Source organism: Anolis sagrei, chromosome 4, assembly GCF_037176765.1.
Source record: "Anolis sagrei isolate rAnoSag1 chromosome 4, rAnoSag1.mat, whole genome shotgun sequence".
Lineage (NCBI taxonomy): Eukaryota > Metazoa > Chordata > Lepidosauria > Squamata > Dactyloidae > Anolis > Anolis sagrei.
The window spans coordinates 130,091,754-130,115,552 of NC_090024.1; the positions used below are offsets into that span (position 1 = coordinate 130,091,754).

The 23,799-nt window shown below is 38.7% G+C and overlaps 2 protein-coding genes across 4 annotated transcripts in view; one reads left to right on the top strand and one right to left on the bottom strand.

Moving 5' to 3' along the window:
* The window catches only part of ANKRD45 (ankyrin repeat domain 45), a 17,293-nt gene extending 2,456 nt beyond the window's left edge, over positions 1-14,837 (top strand). For all 3 annotated transcript variants that reach the window (XM_060774385.2, XM_060774386.2, XM_060774387.2), the window contains exons 2-6: positions 495-813; positions 1,085-1,252; positions 2,965-3,059; positions 4,858-4,996; positions 12,959-14,837. In XM_060774385.2, the coding sequence (XP_060630368.2) occupies positions 510-813; positions 1,085-1,252; positions 2,965-3,059; positions 4,858-4,996; positions 12,959-13,002 (750 nt within the window). In that variant the 5' untranslated portion in view covers positions 495-509 and the 3' untranslated portion in view covers positions 13,003-14,837. The remainder of the gene's footprint in view (positions 1-494; positions 814-1,084; positions 1,253-2,964; positions 3,060-4,857; positions 4,997-12,958) is intronic.
* On the bottom strand, positions 8,634-23,749 carry PRDX6 (peroxiredoxin 6). Its single transcript, XM_060774388.2, has 5 exons — positions 23,565-23,749; positions 18,181-18,337; positions 13,282-13,428; positions 11,048-11,194; positions 8,634-9,394 (listed from the first exon to the last, which is right to left on the bottom strand). Exons 1-5 carry the CDS (start codon positions 23,654-23,656, stop codon positions 9,263-9,265), a joined length of 675 nt encoding a protein of 224 aa, XP_060630371.1. The 5' UTR covers positions 23,657-23,749; the 3' UTR covers positions 8,634-9,262.
* Between the last annotated feature and the right edge of the window lie 50 nt (positions 23,750-23,799).

Sequence of the window (23,799 nt, forward strand, 5' to 3'; positions counted from 1 at the left end):
TCTAATACAGAGAGAGGGAACCTGATTTTTCTATACATTTCAGTGCTTGTAAAGTACATACAATGCATAAATAAATATATATTTTTCCAGGATCTCCCCATCACAAGGATGTTGCCCAGGAGAAGCCTAGATGTTTCGATGTTTTACTATCCTTGTTGGAGGCTTCTCTGATGTCTCCACATGGGGAGCTGGAGCTGACATATCATAATGGCTGCAAATGTTGAACTCCATGGTCTCAGTATTTGTGCCTGGCTGAAATTTCCAAATGTTTCTAAAAGGCAGCCCATGCAAAGTATATTAAAGTAGTTCAAACAAACTTTAGATTATGATGTGTGTAATCACAGCTACATTATACAGAAAACATAATGACATTCCTTTACAGGTCCATACCATATTTTGTACCATATTAAATGTGCATACCATATCCTCAGAGACTAAAACGTTGGTTATTCTATACTTCTTAAATGGGTCTCATTTTCTTTTATTTTTTTCAGTTTAATTGTGACAAAATGGAATCAGTGGAAGAGACAGTAGACCCATCAAAGCAAAGTGAGCTCAAGAATTTGGAATCTGAAGAAGAACCAACATACTTCAACCCTCTCCTTAGAGCTGCCTTAAATAATGATACAGAGGAAGTACAACATATTTTTGAGGACCCAGAAGATCCTGATCATGAAAAGGCTACTGAGTTGATAACAGAAAAGGATATTGTAGGGAGAGGCCTTTTGTATGCAATTTGTATGGCTGGGAAGAATGATATTATCCGAACAATGGCAAGATATGGGGTTGATTTGAAAGAAAAGACAGTCAGAGGTATATAACTGATGAATGCTATTAAATCCTTTTAAAAAAGTATCGTGAGAGGTTTGGTTTTGAAAGCAAAGCTGTTAAAAATTCAGAACTTTTGACAAAAGCTTTTATATGTCAGTTCATTCTTTGAGTCAATATTCCTTTAATTAGGGCGACTTTGTTAATGAATGAGAAAAACATATTTTTGTTTGAAATAATACATTATGAAACAGAATAGTATACATAGGGATTACGTTAACAATTATATATACAATCCCTGCCCCTTCCTTTTCAGGTTATACACTTCTCCACTGTGCTGCAGCCTGGGGTCAACTAGAGACTTTGAAAACTCTTATAGATCTGGAAGCAGATATTTATGCAACTACTTTCCGTGGTGAAAAGGCCAGAGATATTGCTTATCGTTATGAGAAGATGGAGTGTGTTGAATTCTTGGACTGGGCAGGTAAGATCAGTGTTTTCTCAAACAAGGAAAAAGGCAGAAAATCATTATTATGCTGTTTTGAAAATCAACCGCTTTCAGAGTTTTTAATTTTACTAGCCATCTCCTGCCACGCATTGCTGTGGCCCAGTCTGGTGATCTGGCAAATAAAGTAATGAGAAAGTGTTGGTTTATAATATATGTAATTTCTTTATGCTTGTGGGTAAACAATATTTGATTACATTTTCTTGCCCTAGTGAAGGGAGTTGGACTGGATGGCCTTCAGTATTTTCTATTGGGTATAGGGGTTCTGTGTGGGAAGTTTGCCCCAATTCTAACATTCGTGGGGTTCAGAATGTTCTTTAATTTTAGGTGAACTATGAATCCCGGTAACTACAACTCCCAAATATCAAGTTCTATTTCCCTCAAGCTCCATCTGTGTTCCTAGTTGGGCATATGGAATATTCGTGTCAAGTTTGGTCAAGATCCATCATTGTTTGAGTCCACAGTGCTCTCTGGATGTAGGTGTACTATAACTCCCAAACTCAAGGCCAATGCCCACCAAACCCTTCTAGTATTTTCTGTTGGTCATGGGAGTCCTGTGTGCCACGTTTAGTTCAATTCCATCATTGGTGGAGTTCAGAATGTTCTTTGATTGTTGGTTAACAATAAATCCCAGCAACTACAACTCCCAAATGACAAAAATATATATTTTTTAGTAATGGTCACTTTTTGGGTTAGTAGGTGTCTTGTGGCCAAATTTGGTGTCAATTCGTCCAGTGGTTTTTGAGTTCTGTTAATCCCACAAATGAACATTACATTTTTATTTATATAGATGACATCACAGTCCACAAGCCTTATGCCACAAGATTTATAACAATTCTTCACTTTTCATGGGTCATGGATTTCCATAGCTCCTTCCTGAAAAAGGCACATGTAAATATATTTACGCACACAGCATTGTAGCTATACATTTTTTGCACTAGAAACCTGAAAAGACATTTTTAAATGTTAAAATTCACTACGACAGAAAAAGTCAGAGTCACAAAAAGGAAATATGAAATGTGTCATATTTCTGGTCCATGGACTTCCTGAACCACATGCATGGACTTCCTGGTTTTCTACTCATAGAAAGGAAGGTTACGATACGTTTTTCTAAATGACATAATGAAATGCATGAAGAATCTGTAAAATGGGAAGCAAAGGAAAGCCGTATGGATTTTTCACATCATTGTGCATAAATTACTGAGTTATGCAAAGAAAGTTCAGGCTTCTGCTCTCCTTCTTGCTTTATAATTGGGTGGCCCAAATAGTGGTCAGTGGATGATTGATAGCTGCTTTTTTCCTGAAATGCTCATATTTAGAGAGTAGGAAAGTATATGTTCAAGCAAAGCCTGACCAGACACGTGAGAGAAAGGCAGATCTCTATTTTCCACTGGCTGGAAGGGTCATGAGATGATGGTGCTATAAAAACATTGTTTTAGTGTCAGCCAGGGTCCCTCCTATACAATATAGGCTGGTATTTACATTAATGTGCTCTGTATTTTTTTCCCTTTTTCTGTAAATCTAAAATGAACATTACTCTTGATCCAAGAAATATCTGATCATTTTTGCCTATCCTTGAAGCTTCTGGAGCTGTTCAACCTGGCCTGAGGTTCAGGTTTGACTCTAATAGTGTAGATATTTTAACTATTGTTTGCAGTTTTCTGGCTCTTTAACCTTTCTCTCCTTTTTAGAAGCCAAGCAGAATTTACGAAACTTGATTGCTCAAATCCAATCAACAGTCACAGATCCTGAGAAAGTTCTGGGAAGACTTAATAAGGAAGATAAGGTATTAATGACAATATTTAAAAATCTTTTTCAAATGCACAGAAGTACTGTTTTTTAAAATCTTAGGGAAAAGACATATTTACAAATATTAGTTAAATGGATAAGAACATGAATATTTCTGTGCAATAATGTAGCACAAAACCAGGGATTGTAGGTATGTTGGTTCCCTCAACTGAAATCTTGAGCTACAACTCAAGCATTTGATATCTGCATATATTTGGAGGATCTTTATGTGAGCATTAGATAGAAAGAACCTTCAACTATTGTAAGGCACTACAATATAGGTACATTTCAATCTGCATGAGCGTGTTTGGAGAGAGAGTTCAGCAGAATGTATTTTAAAGCAGACACACAAAAAATTAAAGGCTTAGATATACAGGCAGTTCTTGAGTTACAAACATCTAACTTACAAAAGACTCATAGTAAAGAACGGGGGTGTAATAACAGGAAATCAGAGAAATCTACCCATCGGAAGGGAAATTCACTCCTAAAAGACTTATCATGGGGGAAAGGTGTCTCCATTGAAGCTTTATCAGCAGTCCTTGTTTCCACAACAAGCCAAATTTCTCAAAAACCAAATATCACAAAGTCTGGTGAAATCTTCTGAGCTGGGGCACAGGCAGTGAAACAAACACAACAGGTGTGTTAACCCTTCCTTATGCTATCCTAGGCACGTATGTGTGTATGGAGCTGCAGTGGCGCAGTGGGTTAAATTGCTACACTGCAGAACTTGCTGACCAGAAGGTCAGTTGTTCAAATCTGTGGGATGGAGTGAGCTCCCAATGCTAACCCCAGCTTCTGCCAACCTAGCATCTCGAAAACATGCAAATGTGAGTAGATCAATAGGTACCATTTCAGCGCTCCATGCAGTCATTCTGGCCACATGACCTAGGAGGCATCTACTGGCAATGCCAGCTCTTTGGCTTAGAAAATGAAATGAGCACACACACACACCCAACAAGAGTTGGACTTGACTAGACTTAATGTCAAGGGTAAACAATATATATGGCTGGAGTTACATTTAAAAATCTGATTTGTCTTACAAACAAATTCAACTTAAGAACAAACCTACAGAACCTATCTTAATTGTAACTTGGGGACTGCCTGCATTCCAAGACGTTGTGGATTGCTCTCCTGCACACTCCAGGGAGAATGAGGTATTGGAACTCATCATGCGTGTTCATTCTTGGGCATCCAATTCCACCCAAAATCTGGTTGCAGTTAAACTGCATTGCTGGTATTATACATTCTTCACCTTCTTTTCAGCAGTTTGTTTTTGCCATCTGATCTTAAGTTTTTTTACCCACCTCTGATAGAAAAGTGGAAATATTAAAAACATATGACTGTTGCCTTGAAAGTGGCATATGAAGCTATAACTATGCATTGTGAAAAGCCCTTCTTCATGCCCAAGAATTAATATTCACAGTGAGTACCAGTATTTCATTTTCAAATATATTTCAAATGTTGTGAGAAGCCAGCATTAACTAACATGCTAAGGATGATATGAGAAGAAACACTGCATTTGTATTTTTTCCTCTGAGCAAAAGATGTAGCATATGTCTGTTAGGATTTGGCCTAGCCCAGATGGGACCAATCACTTTGGGAATACTCATGGCATTATGACTATTTTATGATAGTTTATACCATTTCAGTTGTTCTGTGGAATATAGTTCATACAAAGACAGAGTACAATTTTTTTTAAAAATATGTAGTTAAAATACACACTGGATTATAATTTATTGAATGAAAAAGTACCTTGCATTTTCTGGTATATTCATTGTGTCATTTTTTTAATGTAGAGTACATCTCTCAAGGCTTGCCAGGCCAAGAATGATTGGATTGAAAATGCTAAGGAGGCTACCATGCAAGATTTCTTGGATCAGAAACAGCAACTGGAGGACATCATGCTTCCTGTTTTCACAAAGTTGGCTGGACCCCGTAAGTACCAGAGGTTTCCTGTTGGAAGGAAACTATTGTCTTAAATGTTTTCCAATGATTTCAATTTAAAGCAAAAGTTTCTACAGATATGTCTTATAAAATCCCCCAAAACTGAACACCCTAGAAGCCAAAGGTGTCATATCTCTAGACATGTAAACATTTTTAAAGTTCAATTTATTGCATACATTGGTATTACTTCTCTACTTCATAAGAGATTCCAGAGTAAACCTTATCTGAAAGTAGTCTTACCTGTCATAGGCATGTCTACAAATTTGAATCTGGTAACAGCGATCAGGCTAACAGAATCTCCCATAACTACTAATTTTTGCTTCTTAGAAATGAATAAGATTTGTTTCAGAAAAACATAACCCCTTTTGAGATTGGTGACCAGTAATATACTATCCCGCTGTTGCTTTTATTTATTTCCATATTTCATAGAATTATAAGAGAATAATAATTTTATTTCTTACCCGCCTCTCCTTATGGCTCGAGATGACTTACGACATTGTTAAAACACATAATCATTTAAAACACTCTGTAAAATACACATATTAAAGCATAATTACATATAATACACACTAAAATACACAAACAAAAAATAGACATTAAATTGAAGTTTAAAATTTGTGTGGGTAGGTCTGCTGGAAGAGACAGGTCTTCATTTGTGTCTTAAATTCTGACAACTCTACTGGCAGGTCGTTCCACAGCCTTGGGGCAGCTGATGAATAGGTCCTCTGGGTGATGGTTGCCAGTCGGATTCTGGCAGGCTGGAGCAGATGCTCCCCAGAGGACTTCAGTGTTCAAGCCAGATTCTACAGGAGAAAGCAATTCTGTAGGTATTATTATTATTATACTGCATTTATACCCCACCCTTCTCACCCCAGTGGGGGACTCAGGGTGGCTTACAATCCATGGCATCCAATGCCGCAGTACACATACAACAATAAACATAACATATGAATCCAAACAATTAACATATACATTTAAACCAGGGGTCCCCAAACTACGGCCCGCGGGCCACTTCCGGCCCGCCAAGGGCCCCGATCCGGCCCGCGGAGGAGGAGCGCCCCCCCCACACACAGTGTCCTTCCGTTGGCTGGCTCACGCTGTCCATGGGGCCAGATGGACAGCGTGAGCCAGCCAAGGGAGGCTGCTCCGCATGGTCTACTCGCGAGTAAAGCACCTCGCGAAGTGCTTTACTCACAAGTAGGCCGCGCGGGCCTGCTCCTCCCTTGGCAGGCTCACGCTATCTATCAGGCCTGATGGACAGTGTGAGCCAGCCAAGTGAGGCTGCTCCGCGTGGTCTACTCGCAAGTAGGCCGCGCAGGCTTGCTCCCCCCTTGGCAGGCTCATGCTATCCGTCAGGCCTGATGGACAGCGTGAGCCAGCCAAGGGAGGCTGCTCCGCGTGGCCTACTCGTGCGTAAAGCACCTTGTGAGGTGCTTTACTCACAAGTAGGCCGCGCGGGCCTGCTCCTCCCTTGGCAGGCTCACGCTATCCATCAGGCCTGATGGACAGTGTGAGCCAGCCAAGGGAGGCTACCCCGGCGATACATGCAGTCATGCTGGCCACATGACCTTGGAGGTGTCTATGGACAACGCCAGCTCTTCGACTTAGAAATGTAGATGAGCACCACAGAGTCAGACACAACTGGACTTCATGTCAGAGGAAAACCTTTAACCAGGAAAATTGTGGAAGATCCAGGGTGGGAGAAAGAACTCTTGTCTGTTGGAGGTAGGTATGAATGTTTCAATTGGCCACCTTGATTACCATTTCATAGCCTGACAGTTTTTAGGGAGAATCCTTTGTTGAGAGATGATTAGCTGGCCCTGATTGTTTCTTGTCTGGAGTTCCCCTGTGTTTGAGTGTTGTTCTTTATTTACAGTTATAATTTTAGAGTTTTTTAAATACTGGTAACCAGATTTTTGGTCAGACTAGAAATAGGAAGATTTCCCATTCTCTGCTCCTGGAATTACTGCCTAAAGAGGGCGAGAAAGAACCCCCTCTAAGGGCCCTTCCACACAGCAAAATAAGATATGTGCAATGTGCATAGGGATTTTTTAATTGATTTTTTTTTAAAAAAAAAAAACTATAGTCTGGCCCTCCATCGGTCTGAGGGACAGTAAACTGGCCCCCGGTTTAAAAAGTTTGAGGACCCCTGATTTAAACATATAATAATAAACATGACATAATAATTTGAATATAAATACAATAATAAACTTAGAAGTAATTCAAATAGAAATACAATAAAAAGGTTTAAAAGTAAACATACAATAATTCAAATATAAATACAAAAAAGAGCTTAAAAGTAAACATTGAATCCCAACCAAAGTGGTCTGATGGAAAAAGTGGTCTGAAGCAACAGGAGAGTCAAGGGAACCCCGAAAACGAGCGCCCGCACAGGTGTTCCAATGTCCAAATGATGGGCAGCGTGGCTTTGGAGGCACCTGGCACAGGTATTCTGGCAGCTGGGCAATGGGTGGCGCGGCCATTAAAGTAGCAGCGCGGCGAGGTTGCGGGGGCCATGTTCTCTCCCTGCTGGGTCAGCTGGCTGGAATGAGGGTATGACTGCAGGCCTCCTCATGGGTAAGCCCAGGGCTGAGCAGGCAGCAAAGCTGGGTGGCAATACTCAGGCCCCAGGGTCCCTCTTGCAGCAGAGCCCAACAAAGCTCTTCCAAGTAACCTGGACCCAAACCATACAAGGCTTTTAAGGTCAAAACAAACACCTTGAACTTTGTCCAGAAACTAACTGGCAGCTAGTGGAAGTGACTTTAGGATAGGTATATGTTCACTCCTGGATGTTCCTGTACCCAATCTGGCTGCTGTGTTTTGAACCAACTGGTTTCCGAACTTGGTACAAAGGTAGCCCAATGTAAAGCGCATTGCAGAAGTCCAATCTTGAGGTTACCAGCTAATGCACTACCATCTTCAGGTCCTCCAAATCTAGGAAGGGGCGCAGCTGGTGGATCAGCTGAAACTGATAGTAAACACTCCTGACCATCGCATCTACCTGGGCTGACATTTGGAAAGTTGGATCCAGGAGCACCCTCAAGCTGTAAACAGTTTTCCATGGAGAGTGTAACCCCATCCAGAACTGAATGACACACCTCCATCCCCAGATTAGAACCCTTGATGGCAAGCATATTCTGTCTGGATTCAGTATCAATTTATTTTTCCTCATCCAGCCCATTTCCCCCTCCAGGTATTCATTCAAAGGAGACACGCTATCCAATACAGAAGCCCCTGTATCAGCTTTTAAGTTTCTTACGCTATGATATTTTATCATGGATTGACAGTTTGATACTAAACTGAAATGCAAGCATTTTACTTATCCAGGCTGACCAATGTTAAAGTAAAATGATAGTAGTAAATCTAACGACCCCTATCTTACATAAATGGTTGCTATCAGAACAAGGCAGATTCTTATGCATTTTTCCCATTATCTATGTAAGCTTTAACAATCAGATTTTCCCCCACCCTAATATTGTTGTTTTTATGCAGGGACTGAGCTAATGTTATTTGTAAGGTATCACTTATGTTGCTGCTTAAGAGAGAGTCCTTGTACTGTACATGGCTGCATTTTTTAAATGCATGGTGGTACATATTTAGGAATGAGTAAAGAACAGGCAACACTGCATTTTTAGTGAATAATTTTATTTTTATGTATAAGAAACTAAGCAGAAATTTGCAAATGCTATCTGTCCCACTTCCATAATTCAACAGGAGTATTTTTCAATCAGGCATTTGGTTAGAATAATAGAATAATTTGAAATAAAGGCACATCACCTCTGGAACAAACTTCAGCTGTGGAAACTAGCTGTTCATACTTATGGATAAGATCCACAAAACCTGGCTTCACGTGATCATTACAGCCATTACAACAAATGTGCAGTTATCTGAAGAAATATGTGAGTTTTTTTTACACACAGCAGCATAAGAAATTATCTCCTCTTTATTGCCCCTTGTTTAAATTTTTGATTGTATTTACATATGTGGTTTCTAGTTGATTAATTTAAAACAGATTAATTATATATTGGTGCAGTGCTACAGACTCAGCTCCAGAAATATTCAAGATAGGTGATCTCACATCTGAACAGAACAGGTCTACAAAACAATCATTGTACTTAAAAGAGCATCTAAAGAAACCAAACTGGTCTGTTCTTTGCAATAGTTATTCCAACCCTCCACACAAGACAATTAAAGCAATCTCTTCTATGAAGTCCCCGGGATCATCTTTCCGGCTCGCTTGCTTTTTCTTCATAGTTATTACTGAGGATGAGGAGTGTAACGAAGGTAATTCTTGCCAGATGGTAGTTTTTTGGCACAAAATCCTCCTGGAAACAACTTTTTGGCCTCTTCGTCCGGTAGAGAGGGAATTACCATGACTTCATTCCCAGGCTAGTAAGGGGGGGAAAGCAGGGAATCAAAGTTAGGAAGTACATTACTAGGATAGCTTCAGGCACATCTAACTTTAATTTCTTATCTATCTAGGAACAATGCAAAGTTTATTGCTTTTTAATCATAATGTAAATCAGGAGTAGACAAAGTGGAACTCACAGATAGCATGCAGCTCTTAGAACCATTTTTGAAGCCTCCAAGGGGATCGTTTTGTTTTTTCCCCCCCAAACTCAGGTCTGGGGAGTATTTCTATAATTTTAAGCCTAAGAGAGGCCTTTTGAAACAGGAAGTGGCTTTTATCCCTAATCTAAGATAACAACTTTCTAGGGTTTAATATGATCCCCCATCCTTGAGCAGTTGCCCATGGCTGATATAGGTGGAAGTTTCTGCAAAGAGATGCATGCATCCTTATTTGATGTCCAAACTAAACAATCTTACTGAATGACACTATTAAATGATGAGATTTCCCACTATCCACTCTAGTTTTGAGATACAGAACATATTCCATGTACCACTCTTTATTTGCTCACCCATAAGAAAGATTATTAACCACATCTAAGAAACTGGAGCTCATGTGGTCTATTCCAATACAGTTTACTGTATCAGTGTCCCAAATAACCTCAGGAAGAGGCCTAAAAACTTAAGACACCAAGATTTTCTTTGATTGGGCTATGCATTTAACATATGCACACTAATTTTGAAGTAATCGCCATTTAACACATTAGGTCTTTTCAACTAACAATGCAAAGAACCAAGTTGTAAAAAATATTCAATTTTTTTAATGAACAAGCAGGAGTAAAATCCTATTATATCCCCAAAACTAAAAAGTGGGAACTATTAGAATCCATGGTGAACTGCTTGTCCTGAATATTGTGAAACAGTGCTATTTTAGCATATAAAGAATAATGATTGTTATTCTTGGATAAAGATAATAATGATGACAATAGAACTACAAGAGGATCACAGAGGCAGGATAGGCTGCTAGAAGCAGTGTTGTTTAATTGTGGAGCTTTTAAAGGCATATCTGCATGTTTTATAATTTCTCAGAAACCACGAGGGTTAATAACCCTCCTTCAGCCATTTATTTAAATCAACACTGATGGTTTCCATATAATGATACAACAGCCTCAGATCATGGGGGTTATCTTGGAGAGAGTTGTGAAAGAAAGGATATGTACTGGTGATGTGATATTCTGCTTAAGGAATAGAGTGGCCTCGTCTACATTGCTATATAATCCAGAATATCAAATCAGATAATTCACATTATCTGCTTTGAACTGGATTTTATGAGTCTACACTGCCATATAATCCAGTTGAAAGCAGATAATGGCAGTGTAGAAGGGGGCAGTGATTCATGAATCTAACTGGTTGTCCCAAGAATTGAACTTTACTGTGGTTCCTTCCAACACTATGTTCTATTCCTACTAGTAGAATTGCAGAATAGTGGTTTGGTTAACTATCTAAAAGTCAAAAGAATGCCAGTTTATCTTACTGACTTATAATTTCCCCTTCTTTTTCCAAAGCCAGATGTTGAATTTACAAGCTCTTATAATACAATATTTAGGAAGCATTTATTCTGTCTATGGGAGCATCTACTAATGTGCATGAACAAATTACAATATTAAGTAAACCTAACACAGTACAGAGAGCTACCTTCCAGTCAACAGGAGTAGCAACCTTCTTAGTGGCAGTTAGCTGGAGAGAGTCAACTACTCTTAGAATTTCATCAAAGTTTCTGCCAGTTGTTGCTGGGTAGAGGATTGAGAGTTTGAGTTTCTTGTCTGGACCAAAAACAAACACCTATAAAAGAAAGTGCCAAAATAAGAATCCAAAAATTGTGACACACAAGCTATTCTTTAACACCAATCTGCCATGTCCGTCCCCCCAATAATAATTCAAATTGCATTTATCTGGATATCAGCAAAATGTCAGATATGATGCTTTGATTAGCAAATTGATTAAATATGAAATAGTCAGAACACCTTCAGATGGATAAACAACTGGTTAGAACAGGGGTCCTCAAACTAAGGCCCGGGGGCCGGATACGGCCCTCCAAGGTCATTTACCTGACCCTCGCACAGGGTCAACCTAAGACTGAAACGACTTTACAGTTTTCAGGCCACAATCCTTGCTATATTACACTTGGATTCCTGAAATGGGTGTTGTGATTTCTTTGCTGTCTTGACTGGATATTCAAACAGATTCTAAATACCCATGAAAAATGGCAGTTGCTTGTCCCAAAGAAAATTCATCTATAGTTCCTTAGAAATTGTGTGTGCTCACAATCACTGATTTCATTTGGACCATGCAGATGTTATATGAGACCATTAGTCTCTATGGATTACTCAAGATACAAATGAAGACCAAATCAGAATTTATTTTATTTTATATATATTATATATGTTATTCTGTCTGTCTGTTTCTCTCTCTCTCTCTCTCTAGGATTGTATAAGTAGAGTACAACTGTAATTGTTATATTATAGGAGTATTAAAGAAAATAAGTAGAGTACAACTGTAATTGTTATATTATAGGAGTATTAAAGAAACAAAATCAACTAATACAATTATTCCATCTTAATGTATTATACCTTATTTCCCCTCCCCTGCCCCCATTAGAATTTATTCTTGGACAGTCGTCTCCACTTTTTTTTATGCACACAAATGTATGTACTGCTTTTCACATATTTCTTCCACCTCTCATTTGCTTTAATATATTGTTTTGCTTTTATATCTTGTGGGCATTTTGACCCATATGTAAGCCGCTCTGAATCCATTTGGGGAGATGGTGGCGAGATATAAGAATAAAGTTGTGGTTGATGTTCTTGTTGTTATTAGCCTTGCAAACTAAAGGGAATGTAGTTATTAATGAAATAAGGTAGATACTGTATATACTCGAGTGTAAGCCTAGTTTTCTAGTCCTTTTTTAGGCTGAAAAAGTCTCCCCCGGCTTATACTCGAGTCAAGGTTATTTATTATTTTACTTTGTTATTGCTGTTGTTGTTGTTTTACTTTATTATTGTTGTTATTACATTTATCATTTTACTCTATTTATTATTGTTACATTTATTATTTTACTCTATTATTATTATTACTATTATTATTACTATTATTATTATTTTACTCTAGTTATTATTATTGGAAGGATATGTAAGCATATTTACATTGAAGGTTAGAATAATGGTTGAATCAGACTTGGACAGTCTTATGTTGAATTACAGTTTTATGTAAATATTCAAAAACATTTAACCAACTGATGCCTCAATTAATGTAATTTTATTGGTATCTATTTTTATTTTGAAATTGACCCGTAAATGCTGCATTTCCCACCCTCGGCTTATATTCGAGTCAATCCATTTCCCCAGTTTTTTATGGTAAAATTAGGTGCCTCGGTTTATATTCGGGTCGGCTTATACTCGGGTATATACGGTATTTCATTATTTCCCCACAGTATAATCTTCTTCATAGACTTTGAATTACAGATAACTACAGCTTGTTTTAAAATTTGTGGTATACCCCATCCACAAAATCTAGACAAATTGTAGTATTTTTCCTCTTTCTTTGCAGCAAACCCACAAAGCAAGTCACGTATTTCCACAAGCAAGGAATGAAGAGATAAGCATTGTCTAAAGGCAGCCCTGCATCCTACTAGAGAGGAAACCTGAAGCCAGCTCAATAGTTAACAGAGACACACATATAACCTTCTGACTAGGAACTGATGACTGAGGCAACTTTTGATTTTGTTAATGTTTTTGGCATTTTAGCTACAATATTGTGGTGTGGTCTGGGACAAGGAGGTCCATGGGGGTAACACCGTGAGTTACCCCACTGGGTGATACCAATTCTAGGTACTAAGAAGAAAGGCAGAATACAATGTCAAGAGTACTTACAACACGAGCTGTCAGTGGTATGCCATCTTTGTCTTTCTCATCTGGGTCCAGCATTCCTAGTTGGACTGCAAGCTCTCGCTTTGAATCAGCAATTATTGGAAAAGGAAGCTTCTCTGTGGCCTCATCACCATTGTAGGCATTGATATCCTATAGAATGGGAAAATAGTGTTTTGGTACCAACCTGTAATTTTAATGACAAGTCACACAGCAATAGGCTCAACACCCCAATGTTAATTATTTTATAAAATAGTTCAGGATTACTTCTTCAAAAACTCCCACAGATGTTTCAACAATAAAATCTTAGTATATTTAAGAAAGATATTTCAAATTAAACAAAATACAGATAAAATAAAACAGAAAAAGCAAAAAACGCTCCTTCTGAAAAATTGCCTCTTTGACCTATTTATTTAAACCTATTATAAATAAATGCAATGTCCTCAATGAATGCATTAAAAAGTTCGAGATTTTTCCCCCTGAAAATGCCCCCTCCAATATTTGTCAAAGGTATATTTACATGTTATTACAAGATCTTAGTCTTCCAATGTACTGAAGATCTCCAGTGGTGTATGCTAACTGAACTGCAAGGCAAGTAGTATTACTTTCCTAGACATTAAATGCTATGCATATTATTTCAAAAGGAGAAGGCAGTTAGAATGTTCAAATACTCATATAGTAGTGCTTGTAACTGCATTTTCAAGAGGAAGTGTTGAAACACCATGTTTGGTTCATTATTGAATGCTAATACTGTAGAAGGGACTTGCTTCTTAAACAGAAGACTATAATTCTTAATGGTTAATATAAGTGCACAAAATCCTATTGTCAAAATAAAACCTGGAATACCTTTTCTGTTCCTTGTTTGAAAGTGTTATTTCTTACTTTGAAAGTAGTTGTTATACTCCAGTAACTTCGTTTTGTGGCTGCCACAAACTATCTTGAATTGAGATTTAGACAACAACAAGGCAGACATATTTTCCAGAAAGTTACCAAGGGCCTCTCTGGTTGCAGAAAATACATCAGAAGGGGTTTAAAAAAATAGTAGTACTATAATTTTATGACCCTTTATTGAAATTCTTTTCCAAATATATCTAAGTAGATAGTATAAACTTCCTGTCAGAAATCCTGTTCAGCAAAAACTGAGCATGGCTAGCTATTGAATGCAACTACACAAAAATCTTACAGTATTCTACTCAGAAAGGGCAGAAATAGATAGGAAATTCAGCTGCAAAAGAAATAAGACTCAATGTTTAGAACAATGAGTAGGAAAACATTAAAATAATCATAAACTGGAATTTAAAATATTTATTTGAAGGACTGTTACTAAGCACCAGACTGTCAATATTTACTTTCTATTTTCAGACATCAAACATGATTTTATTTCTATTTACTTAACTTTGTCTTGCCTTCAACTAGTAAATAGGCACTCAAAATGTATTTTGAGAGAAGCAATGGCTTTAGGTTTATTTTCTGGAAAAATATTTTGAACTCAATTGTGAAACGTGTAAATAAGAGCAGCAACCGCACAACTGTATCAGGTCCAATTAAAGTTCTCAAATTTGGTTTTGATTTTTTATCTTAAAGATGGTACTATACTACTGATATTGATGGGATTTCCCCAAAATGGCATGGAATAGACATAAGAATTCACCTTAGACAAACAAAAATATCTATTTCAGTTTTGAAAGCAACTATGAAAACAACTGCAAGGATTATTTATGCAATTAGTGTAATTCCTGTGCAGGGTCTAAAAAAGTGGAGTAGTTCCAATATGCTAAAAAAGGTATTGTCCGTTTACATAATCTTATTCTGCATTTGCTTTATATGCAGTTCATGTTCCAGGATTCAGAAAGGCGGAGGATATTGGAAGTAGGCCATGTCTTCCTAATAGTTTTTTCTTTGCCCCAACTTTCAAACACTACCTGCAGCTGTATATAACACAATAAGTGAAAACATTCCTAAACTAGTTCTTCAACATTCCAGAGATAATTGCTCTTCCTTGCAATATTAGTAAAAATGACTAACTTGAAAGGCTACTTTCAAGGTGTGAAAAGAGGATTATTATAAACAGCTCCCAGATGTACTTTTGCCATTCACAGATTAGGGACAGGCCTCCAACCATAAAAGTGGCCATTTTTCAGATTATAAGTGATTTATAATGACATGGGTATAATTGTGTATAATCTTCGTTGTTGTGTGCCTTCAAGTCACTTCCAATTTATTGCAGACCTTTCACTGTGTTTTCTAGGCAAGATTTGTTCAGAAGAGAGTTGCTTTTGCTTCCTCATAGGAAAAGAGTATGACTTGCCCAAGATCAGCCGTGGTGGGGGAGGGATTTGAACGCTGGCCTTCAGAGTCACAGTCCAACCTTCAAACCACTTCTGTCATGCTGACTCTGTAGTTGTAATCTGAATCTTAATGACCCTCAAAATCCAAAACAAAACTAAGGACATTATCATACAAGGCTTGTAAAATGAGTTGCAGCCTCCTCAAACATGAATGGAATTGCTTATCATCGCACAACATTGTCTATATTCATTCCAAACCAGTTTGCAAATCATCTATAGTGTTTTTCAAAAAACAGGACACTTCATTTTTTAGGCAGTTGAAAGCACTCTAAATCTGTTTTTAATGTGTGCTTAGATGTGCACTAAATCCAAAAGCATTTTAGCACTGTGTCTGGGGATTGTGATGTGTCTATTATTATTATTATTATTATTATTATTATTATTACTACTACTATTACTACTACTACTACTACTATTATTATTTAAAACACAACAAGATGAGTCCACAGCAGACACTCTGCTGGCTGTTGTATTGGATCACACTTCGGACACTTCCTAAGTGTCTAGGAATGAGTGATGTATCAGTGAATAATGCGTGCAGATCCCACTAAGGTGGCCTTTTGCAGCTGGCAGATGGTAATTTTGTCAGCGCTGATTGTGTTTAAGTGCAGGCCAAGGTTTTTAGGCATTGCACCCAGTGTGCTGATCACCACTGGGACTACCTTGACTGGCTTGTGTCAGAATCTTTGCAGTTTGATCTTTAAATCCTCATATCGTGTCAACTTTTCCAGTTGTTTCTCTACAACCCTGCTGTCACCTGGGATCACAACATCGACAACCCATACTTTGTTGTTGTTGTTGTTGTTGTTGTTGTTATTATTATGCTTTTTTCTCTTTTTTTCTCCACAAGGAGATTTACTGTAGGCAAGTTGGAGGTGCTTCACTTTGATCTGGCCATTGTGTGATTCACTTTACTTCAGACAATCAAAACAAGAGGAGATCTGGCTGCAAAACCATAACTATCCGTTTTTCCCATTCGCTCTCTTTAACAAAAACACTAAAGTATGTAGTCTGAAAGCTCATTCGAAGCATTTATAGGAATTAGGCACTGCTATACTGTTCACTAACTTTCCTTGGTTCTTTGGAATCAGACTGCTGTAAACTGCAGCCTGAGCTAGTTTGCTTGTGAGAACTACTCCTCTCCTTTGCAGAATACACTGACTTTTTAGTACATAAAATTATTGGTTTGCAATATAACTGCCTGTGCAGGTTGATACTAAGAACTAGTCAAAACAGGTAAAACTAGTAAATGCAAAATGGGTATTTCCTTTTTTAATTGTGTTTAACCTACAGAGGTATTTCATTGTGTCCAGAGGAGGGTGACTAAAATTATCAAGGGTCTGGAGAACAAGCCATATGAGGAGTGGCTGAAGGAGCTGGTCATGTTTAGCCTGAAGAAGAGAAGGCTGAGAGGAGATATGATAGCCATGTATATATATGTGAGAAGATGTCACAGGGAGGAGGGAGCAAGCTTGTTTTCTGCTTCCCTGGAGACTAGGACGCGAAACAATGGCTTCAAACTACAAGAAAGGAGATTCCATCTGAACATGAGGAAGAACTTCCTGACTGTGAGAGCCGTTCAGCAGTGGAACTCTCTGCCCCGGAGTGTGGTGGATGCTCCTTCTTTGGAAACTTTTAAACAGAAGCTGGATGGCCATCTGTCAGGGGTGATTTCAATGCAATATTCCTGCTTCTTGGAGGAGGTTGGACTGGGTGGCCCATGAGGTCTCTTCCAACTCTTTGATTTTATGATTCTATTATTAACCTGCAGAGGTTTTTCATGGCAAAGCCCTAGTCTCCTAATATTTTGAACTTACGGGGGTTGTATGATTTTGGAAAAGGGGGGGGGGGGGAGAGAATGGACAACTGGCCAATCACATCCCAGCAGTTGCAGTAAGCTAACCAGTGACTATCCTGGCATTTTCTAGTGGCCAAAACTCAAGACAGAATTGCAATGCTAGACGTATTTTTAGAGCCCCGTGCTTACACATTGCTTGAAACAGTGTATAAGCACACATGAAATAAAATCCAGCATAAAAGTAGATGTAGTCTCTATTAAGTAGAAAGCAAAATAATTAACCAATATTCAGCTTCACATTTCTGTTTCTCCATTAAAACTGAACAAAATGCTGAAATGATAAAAAGGAGCACACATCTCCACAGGATGAAGAAATTGTGAAACAGTCCAAAGGCCGTTGCTACAACTCTGAACAAGTTAGGAAAAAAAACCCTGTCGTTCCTCAATGCCCTCTGTAGAAACCAGAGGATTGGAGAATGGGTAATTTTTGTTGAGCACCAATACAGGTTGGCAATATAACAGCTTGGCACTTGCTATGTCAGCTTTGACAAACTTTTAATCTTCTCCCACCTGAGAGCATTAAAGAGAAGCACTGAAATTTGAGACTGATCTCTGTAATGCCAAACCATGGCAGCTTCTAGTCCTTTTTAGGGGTCACATCAGCTGCCAAAAGAAAATAATAATAATCCAGAAGTGCCCAGAAGTCCATTTTACATACTGAAATCACTTCACTGGTACAACTCTTTCTCACTGCAATACCTTGCTCCAAGAAAGATGATCTTTGACATCGTCAATAGAGAGCGCTATCATTTTAATGTTACGCTTTGCAAATTCCGGTGCCAGTTTTGCTGCTCGACCAAGTTCTGTTGTGCACACTGGTGTAAAATCCCGTGGATGAGAGAAAAGGATTCCCCATCTGAAAGAAAACAACAACACAACAATGTCTCGATGAGCAGGTAACACTGAAATCCAGCATTATATAGCATATTTTAATTAAGAAGACAAAACTATATCACAACTCCCATCAGCTCTAGTCATGATGTTTAATGATCAGGAGTACAGGAGTTCATCGTTAGAACGGCCACATCAAATGATATTGCGGGGTGGATACGGCCACGGGCCTAGAGTTGGTCACATTTGTCCCAAAAGATCATAGAATCATAAAGTTGGAAGAGACCACAGGGGCTATTCAGGAAAACACAATCAAAGCACTCTCAACAAATGGCCATCCAGCCTCTGCTTAAAAACCTCCAGAGAAAGAGACTCCACTAGAATCCAAAGCTGAATGTTCCATTACTGAACAGCTCTTACGGTCAGGAAGTTCTTCCTAATGTTTAGGTAGAATCTCTTTTCTTGCAATTTTAACCCATTGCATCATTGTGTCCTAGCTTCTAGGGCAGCAGAATACAAGCTTCATCCTTTCACACATGGCTACCATGTCTCCTCTCAGTCTTCTTTTCTCCAAGCTAAACATGTCCTAACATCATACAGGCATTCAATACTTCAATTTAACTTTGAAAAAATGGCTTGAATAACTTTTGGTATTCATATCAAAAGCTTCTCCTCTGCCATGTGGGTAACGTAAACATAGGATAACAGTCTCCAAGCAAAAGCAGGCAAGCCAATCAAGCTACTCACAATAGTCTATTTAATGCAGTGTCTGAACAGAAAGATTCAAAGGATGTCCCTGAATTCTTGTCTTCCTCCCCCCCCCCCCCTTCTCAGCATCTTTCTTTTTTATCTGATGCCATTCCCACCATTCACACACACCACTCTCACAACCCCTCAGCTGATGGTCATCAACATGTCTTGAGACAGTTTTGGATTAAGGGATTAGTTTCAGATTAAGCAGTTGATCTTTCTTTACTTCCAAAGCAGTGCCCTTGTTCTTCCTCACATTCTTACAGCAAGTAACTATAAAAATAAGATATTTATTTATTTATTTACACTATTTCTATCCCACCCATATCAGCCCGAAGGCGACTCAGGGCTGATATTTGAACAAATTTTGAGTGAACAGACTCTCCACAAGTTTGGAGAAAATCACCGAACATAGACTAACAATACAAATCTTTACAGTGAAAAGAGCTTGGACGTTATGCATTTATTTAGATGATTTAGTTTGCACGAGTATAGATATTACAAGTTATTTAATTTATAGAACTGTTTTGCATTTACTCCATGTTTAGTCTACATAACTATTCTGCACTTGGAAAAAATGTATTTTAAACAGATTTACTTTTTTTGTAAGCTTCATAATAAAATTCTCATTTGAAATACATAGTTCAAGCTTAATTCTTTTCATTACTGATAACACTATGTAATAAAATGCAAAAAAAAATGTTCCTGGTTTGAAAGTGTTATTTCCTGTTTAATTGTGCGATATTTACTTTGAAAGTAGTTGTTATGCTCCAGAAACCTCGTTTTTGTGACTGCCAGGAACTATGTTGAATTGGTTGAAACTCTATGAAATCTTCATTGAAAAACTATATCAAAATGTGCTGCAGGATGCCCGCAAAAGCAAAGTTTTTGCCGTTTAATAAATCTTTTCCATGTTTTCACAACAGAACCAATTAGGAAATGACATTTATAACGCAGGAACAAAAATCATGTTAAATAATGTAATCCCTCCTGAAATGTTTTCTATACTGACCAATGTCTCAATCCTTCTGCTTTCACTCAATGAAAATTGTATAGCTTTATCCCACTCATTCCATACCTTATTAAGACTTTAACAACAACAACAACAACAATTTTATTCTTGTACCCCTCCTCTATCTCCCTGAAGGGACTCGGGCTGCTTATATGGCACAAAGGGCCTAAAACAGAGATAAAATAAACATACAATACAATAATAATTGACTAGGTTCTGCTTCACTATTGCAAAAACAAAACAAAACAAAACAAAACAAAAAACACCAAAGCCCCATACTAAGAAAAAGGGAAATATATTAGCTGAAGTCCAATGTCTTGAGTTATTTATTAACATCTAATGCTAGATGGTTGTTTAGAAAAATATGTTAATTCATGGAGTTGTAGTAGCTGTTCAACTATACAGCGAGCAAATATTTAGTGAGCTATTGAGTGCTGTCATTTTAGATTAATAAAGAATGAGGATAAGTTCGTATTTCTCCATCTTTCAAAAAGCTGTGACTCTTCCGTGCAATGGAACAATCTGTATTTTAACGGCTTTACTACTGGGCATATAAAACCTGTGCTGTAAAACACAATTGCATCATACATAATTACCCATTTCAAATGGGGAAAGTGATCTTTCAACCTGAGATACTGCTAGCAATTAATTTGCTTGCAAATGACTCACAAGAAGAATAGAACTTCATATACAGATGAGTATCCCTTTTCTGAAATGCTTGGGACCCACAGGTATTTGGGGTTGTTCATTTTTTTGAATACCTGTATTTGCATATATGTACACGATGGAATAGCCTGGAGATGGGACCCATATAAAGTATGTTTCATATATACATATAACCTGAAGGTATTTTTATACACAATATTTTAAATAATTTTGTGTATGAAACGTTTGTGCACACTGATAATCAGAATACAAAATCTCAGCAATCCAGATGGATGATTTTGGAGTATTTTTGATTTCAGACCCCCTAAGTAGGGATTCTCGATCTGTAATGTATTTATTCAAATTAGAAAATGTTTATCCTGGAAGAAATGTTCAACACATATTTACCAACATTCCATCATTAGTAAATGTCCCGCTTTGTTCTTTTGTACAGCAATCAAGCCACAATTTCAAGCCAGCTTCAAGGCACAATTTAAGATCTTGAGTTATTCTAAAGCTAATAACCATATTTTTTTGGTTTGGACAAAACAGGACACGATAGTTTACAAACCTTCTGCTTGCAGTGATCCAGACTGTTGGCCCCTACTGAGTATAATCTATCATATGCCTTCCATAAATCCAGATAATATACAACAGGTCCATATATTGTACAATTCTAAGGACCCTTCCAGACTGGCCCTATATCCCAGGATCTGATCCCAGGATTTCTGCTTTAAACTGGATTATATGAGTCCCAGATAATCTGGGATAAACAGAAAACCTGGGATGAGATCCTGGGGTATAGGGCCTGTCAGGAAGGGCCCTAAGATGCACTTTTTCCACACACACAAATGAGGTTCAACAGAGAGTGCATCAATAATGATATTTTCTCTTTTTTTCCTTTTTACCCCATTTTTTTTTTTTACCTTTCCTCCCACACCCAAGCCCTTCCACTTCAATCTGCATTAGTAGGGAAACTTCCATAGCCCTTTAACCATAGTTAGCTTCCTCCTCTTTCCCACCCATTAAACTTTCCTAGTCCCTATTATTTCCCCCCTTCTTTTTTATTTTTCTTTTCTCTTTTCTTTTCCCCTAAAAATTACTTTAAAATGATATTCTAAATTTGCTGGTTTTGTTTTGTTTTAAAGAGGATCAGGGGTTGGGTTGGGGAGGCTTTTCCACAGAGGGCCTTTCCACACAGCCCTATATCCCAGAATATCAAGGCGGAAAATCCCACAATATCTGCTTTGAACTGGATTATCTGAGTCCACACTCAAATATTGTGGGATTTTCTGCCTTGATATTCTGGAATATAGGGCTGTGTGGAAGGGCTCTGCGAATCGGTATTAGCAACACACATCAACACCCTGGATTCTAAGGGCCTAAGATTATGAGACAAGGACAAATATGTGCTAGCCACTTCTTTCTTGTCACGTGTACATAGTTTCATAAATCAACTATTGCATTGATCACTTATTGTAACTACTTAAACCCCCCACCTGTCACGACAGAAGCCCTTTCAAGGCAGTGTCAGAAAAAATAAAGAATACATTATGTAACAACATTTGAAAAAAATCTGTTCCAGGTTTGAATGTGTTATTTTTTGTTTAATTGTGTGGTCTTTACTTTGAAAGTAGTTGTTATACTCCAGAAACTTCGTTTTTGTGGCTGCCACAAAGTATGTTGTATTGTACTGTCGAAGGCTTTCATGGCTGAAATACCTGGGTTGCAGGTTTTATCGGGATATATGGCCATATTCTAGAGGCATTCTCTCCTGACGTTTCACCTGCATCTATGGCAAGCGTCCTCAGAGGTAGTGACCTCACCTCACTACCTCTGAGGATGCTTGCCATAGATGCAGGTGAAATGTCAGGAGATAATGCCTCTAGAACAGGGGTAGGGAACCTTCGGCTCTCCAGGTGTGGTGGACTTCAACTCCCACAATTCCTTGAGGCTCGTGTAAGCCTTTGGGGCAAATGCTGAGCCTCAAGGAATTGTGGGAGTTGAAGTCCACCACACCTGGAGAGCCGAAGGTTCCCTACCCCTGCTCTAGAACATGGCCATAGAGCCCGAAAAAACCTACAACAACCCTATGTTGTATTGGTTGAGACTCTGAGGTATTTATTGAAAAACTAGAGTAAAATGTGCTGCAGAATGTCCCGCTAAACAAAGTTTTGGCATTCTAATAAACTTTCCCTATGTTTTTATGTTAGAACCGATTCAGAAATGAGATTTATAACCCAGGAACAATTGTATTACTTAGACCCCTTCCACACAACTGAATAAAATCCTAGATTATCTGCTTTTGAACTGGAATATATGGTAGTGTGGACTTAGATAACTCAGTTCAAAGCACATATTGTGGGATTTTCTGCCTTGATATTCTGGGTTATACGACTGCGTGGAAGAGCCCTGGATGGCCATCTGTCGGGAGTTCTTTGACTGTGCTTTCCCTGCATGGAAGAACCCTGTGTGGCCATCTGTTGGGAGTTCTTTGACTGTGCTTTCCCTGCATGGAAGAGCCCTGGATGGCCATCTGCCGGGAGTGTTTTGATTGTGCTTTCCCTGCGTGGAAGAGCCCTGCGTGGCCATCTGCCGGGAGTGTTTTGATTGTGCTTTCCCTGCGTGGAAGAGCCCTGAGTGGCCATTTGTCGGGAGTTCTTTGACTGTGCTTTCCCTGCGTGGAAGAGCCCTGGGTGGCCATCTGTCGGGAGTGCTTTGATTGTGCTTTCCCTTGAGGCCTCTTCCAACTCTAAGAAGCTTCCCAGAGGCTCCCCGCCCCTCTCTCCGCCTGGGCCTCCTTCCTTGAGGCCAGCTATGAGCCAAAGGCGGCCACGAGACTCACGAGTTGCCCAGGAATTCGTGGAAGCGGATGGGACCCTGCGTGGTCTCGGCCTGGAAGTTGGGCGCTTCGTCTCCTAGCAATAGGCCCGGCATGGTCGCGGCAGAAGTAGAAGTCGCAGAGAGGAGACCCAGACTGAGCGCGTGAGAGGTGAGGGGGCGTGGCAGCAGGCTTCCAGGGGGCGGGGGCTGAGCGCCTCCTCGCGAGACTCCCTCCCAGTGCGCTTGCGCAGTTTTGG